We start from the raw sequence: 4263 nt of genomic DNA, 5'->3' as shown, positions 1-4263 counted from the left end.
GTAATATGTTTTGTTAACGTTCCCGGAAAATAATTAATATTTTGATCTTCTTTTTGTGTTTAGTAGATGAGGGAAAAAAAAGAAAAATGTCCTATATTTTTGGCTAAGTAAGAGGACATGTTTTTAGAAATCTCTTTTTGTTTTTAGTTTCTCTTTAGCTATGGTTCCTCTAATTATGTAGATGTAATTATTAATCAAATATCTCCTTTTTTTTTTGTTGATGACATGATGGTTAGTTGATGTATAAAATAGGTACTTGATAAGTCCCAATCACAAGACACAAGATTTTTAATGGGTAGTTAAAACTACCTCTTTTTAATTATTTTCTGGGTTTTATAGAAGAAGACTATTGAGTCCTAGAACAATATGGAAACGTCAAGAGATAACACCAAATCAAGAAAGAGATAACACCAAAAGAAATAGGACTTATCCTAGGAAAAACAAAAACCGTAAACACCAAGGCAACACCACCGCCTAATCTAAGTACCGCGGATTAGGCCTCCTCGACCTGATGGGCCGTGACGACAGTTGTGGCCCATCAATATACTCCCCCCGAAAACGTACCTTGTCCTCAAGGTTAGGAACAAAGTCAGGGAAACTATCCGCCAACTACTGCTCATCCTCCCAAGTAGCATCATCCGCCGTAAGCCCTTTCCACTTGATCAACAGTTCTGGCCTAGTCTTCCTGCCCACCTGAATCTGTCATCGGCGAAGAGCCGTCTCCGGTTGCAAGTGCAAATACCCCTTCTAACGTAACGGGGGCAGATCCCCTGACGACGGTACCTTAGAACCCATGTATGGCTTGAGGAGCGACACATGGAAAACAGGATGAATTCGCGATCCTACAGGCAGCTTAAGACGGTACGCTACTGCTCCGACCCTCTCCTCAACCTGAAATGGTCCAAAGTATTTGTGCGCAATCTTTTGCGACGTCCAACGGAGAACCAAACGTTGGCGATACAGCTGCAGACGGAGATAAACCCAGGTGCCGCAGTCCAGCAACACATCTCAACGTTTCGCATCCGCCAATTTCTTGGACCGATTGTTGGCTTTGTGAAGATGACGCTTAAGCTCAGACAACAGCTCATCCCGAACCCGATCGGATATCCAAACTAACCCGAAATAAATAAAAAAATGCATCTAAGTGGGTTTGAACCTAATACCTTAGACATTTACAAGTTTATTATAAACATTTTATAATTATTTATATATATAATTATGTATTCTAAAATCGATTTATTTTTTCTTTCTCAATGAATAGAATCCATAATTGTTTTATTTTTTTATTATCCAGATTAATTTTAGTAGAAACATGACAATCAAATCTATAAAAAAAATATAGTTTGTGGGGTTTGAAGAGTGAGTGAGGTTGGAAGATAAATATGAATCATCCCTACTATTATTTGTAAAGTCGTTTAACTAATAAACCTTTGTTTTGTAAGAAATTATAAGGGTATGTCATTAAAATTATGACTAAATATTTAATTTAATTAAAGGGTAACAACGAAATTTCCCACCCCTGAACGGATAAACACGCGGATCTTTTTTGACCCGGTAATCTAAGCCGGTTTCATGTTAAAATCTCAGCCGTTCGTTTTTATTTTGAGCTAAACATCTCAGCCCTTCATTCTCTAAGTTTATGAATAGAGAGAGATCAAACCTAAAAAATTCTTTCGCCTCTCGATCTTCGTTGCTCCGATACTGGTGCTTAATTCCTTCGTTTATCCTCGATTTCTTCGTTTGATCTCCATGTTGGGTGCTTAATTTTGATTCTGTTGGATCTCTGCCCTGGGTAGGCGATTATGATATGTATCGACAACTCGGAGTGGATGCGAAACGGAGATTGCTCTCCGTGTAGGTTACAGGCTCAAGCGGAAGCTGTTAATCTTCTTTGCGGGGCTAAAACCCAGGTATATATATATATATATATTATCGCATCTCGCTTTTGGATTCGATTTATTAGGGGTTTTTGGGTTTGCCTCTAAGATTTTGATTTTGGGATCTTTCGTTTTTGCAGTCCAATCCGGAGAATATGGTGGGGATTTTGACTATGGCTGGCAAAGGAGTTCGAGTTTTGACTACTCCTACCTCTGATCTTGGCAAAATCTTGGCCTGTATGCACGGTATGTCTTTGTAATCTTCTTCTAAGAACATCAATTAATTTGTCATTTGTGTCTCTTTTTATTATAGGAACCATTGAGTCTAATCCTACTTGCTCCATCTTTTTCAGGCCTTGATGTTGGAGGTGAGATCAACTTAACGGCGGCCATCCAGATTGCTCAGCTTGCTCTTAAGCATCGCCAAAACAAGAATCAACGTCAATGGATTATTGTTTTTGCTGGAAGGTACTCACTTTCTTTCTTGAATGCATGCTGACTGATTAGGTTTTGTATTAGTTTATCTGATGCTTTTGTGTTGTGCTTCTCTGCTTTTTAGCCCTATCAAGTATGAAAAGAAGGCCCTATAATTACTTTCTTAGTCCTCTTCTGATTTTATCCGTTTGTGGTTAATTTATACAACATTGTTAACTCTTTACTAATCCATTCTAATGCTTTTTCGATTACCAGTTACTCAAAAGAATTGGAGGAAATGAAGCACATGACCAAGCAAGAGTTCATTGCCTCCTCAGAATGTAAGTCCAAAAGATTAATTGTCTAAATATGTTTCTTTGATAGTAACTAGAGGTCAAAAACCAATGTATTTCCAATATAATACAGGAAGAGTAGCGGTATATCTAAAAGAGCTTCTGTATATATCGATGTGTGACAAGGCATCATCAACAAGAACCTTGGCAAGCAAGGATTGGCCGTGTTGCCGAGAATAAAGATCTTTACCTTGAAACCTTTGGTAAGTAAATCATCAAAACTTGGTCTAAAAGATAAGTTAATAACAATGGTTTTTTAACGTTAATTTTGGATTTGATTCCCGTTATGATTTTTTGGAATCAGTATCGAGATCAGGAAAGCATACTAGATGTTTCAAAAGCGAATCGAGGCTTCAGGTATGTTAATCAACATGATTTTGTTTGATTTCTTGCCTTTTCTATAAATTGAAATAACAGTGTTGAATTTGAGTCTGAACTTTCCAATGTAAACACCAATTTAGGGGTTATATCTAGCAACATAGTTACAACAACTGTAAAGAAAAAAATTAGAAACTATAGTATCCATTGAAACTTTACAACCACTCTCATGCTAATCTTTTATCCTTATGTTTCAGGTTCTAGACTTATAATCCTTTGGGTCAAATTATCACGAGACGTACCAGCATATGTAAGTTATCTGACCTAATTGAACTTGGTTTTCTTAGTTTCAAATATACTGTTTGTTTTATTTCTAGGTTTTTATATAAACTGAATTTTTTACACCAGTGAAAATGTGGCTGAACTTTCCAACCCACACAATATTAGGATGATCTCAATGGTAGGGTTGCGTCTGAAGGAGAAGAGAAGGTTAGATTGAAGTTCACAAAGACGCCAAAGCTAAGAAACCTTATAGGGAAAACGGTGATGTAGAACTAGAACTTGATTATGGTGTAAATGAGTGTGAGAGGGAGGTATTGTGGGGTTGATGTTGTTAAACACACAAAAAAAAAAATTAAGCAAAAGATATTGATAACAAGGACGACGAACATGTGGGGAGAGTAGCCACAAACAGGTATAGAATGGATATGTGGGGAGAGTAGCCACAAACATGTATAGAGTGGATAAGAGAGGTGAAAAGTATTATGAGAGTGTATTGTGCTAAGGATTTTATATTACAAAAATTGTATATAATGAGAAGAAAGATGAGAGTAAAGTAGAAGTTCTCACCATTAGCATTTAACATCTGTATTTACTATTATGTTTATTCATGTAATTAGGTTAGGTGGATTGGTCGAGTAAACTCCAACCACGAGGATGAACCTAATAGGTGCTTTTAAACTTCAACCAAACAGTTATTTTTAAAGTCAAAATAGATCTTAAAAATAAGAATTTAGAAAGAAAAAAAACTGAAAACATTATATAACATTCATACTATTTTCTATATAATTTTTTATATTTACAGTGATTGAATGTTACGTTTAAAGTTCAAACCATATTTTGGATAATGTTATTTGTGATTCAGGTGGAGATATTTTTTACCCGTAAAGATCGGGTTAGATAAAGAAAGGTACCAAAAATTTAAGAGTACACGATCTGTATCCATCCCTTATTTCACGTTAAACTCTACTAATTTATGGTCAATAATTTTTACCTATGGATCCATGGTCAATAATTTTCAC

The 4263-nt window shown here is 36.0% G+C and overlaps 1 protein-coding gene across 3 annotated transcripts; it reads left to right on the top strand.

The window, feature by feature from the left end:
• On the top strand, positions 1636-3824 carry LOC104760521 (26S proteasome non-ATPase regulatory subunit 4 homolog). Of its 3 annotated transcripts, XR_002036425.1 has the most exons (9): positions 1636-1704; positions 1797-1910; positions 2018-2123; positions 2231-2345; positions 2568-2632; positions 2718-2847; positions 2949-3001; positions 3220-3272; positions 3371-3824. XR_002036425.1 is itself a non-coding variant. In XM_019239916.1 (8 exons), coding segments are annotated over exons 1-5 (396 nt in total). In that variant the 5' UTR covers positions 1656-1802; the 3' UTR covers positions 2720-2847; positions 2949-3001; positions 3220-3272; positions 3371-3824. The 3 variants fall into 3 exon arrangements, 2 of the variants coding, with proteins under 2 accessions (XP_019095461.1, XP_010481766.1); XM_019239916.1 differs by having other exon boundaries at positions 1656-1910; XM_010483464.2 differs by having other exon boundaries at positions 1675-1910; positions 3410-3824.

This window comes from Camelina sativa, chromosome 18 (assembly GCF_000633955.1).
Source record: "Camelina sativa cultivar DH55 chromosome 18, Cs, whole genome shotgun sequence".
NCBI lineage: Eukaryota > Viridiplantae > Streptophyta > Magnoliopsida > Brassicales > Brassicaceae > Camelina > Camelina sativa.
This window is presented reverse-complemented; position numbering and strand designations above follow the sequence as displayed.

What these genes read in the sequence shown, in the direction of transcription:
- LOC104760521 (XM_019239916.1), top strand. Translation starts at nt 1,803, where the DNA reads ATGATATGTATCGACAACTCGGAGTGGATGCGAAACGGAGATTGCTCT. An exon ending in TTTGCGGGGCTAAAACCCAG is followed by an intron (nt 1,911 to 2,017) that starts GTATATATATAT and finishes TCGTTTTTGCAG; the next exon opens with TCCAATCCGGAGAATATGGT. An exon ending in ATTATTGTTTTTGCTGGAAG is followed by an intron (nt 2,346 to 2,567) that starts GTACTCACTTTC and finishes TTCGATTACCAG; the next exon opens with TTACTCAAAAGAATTGGAGG.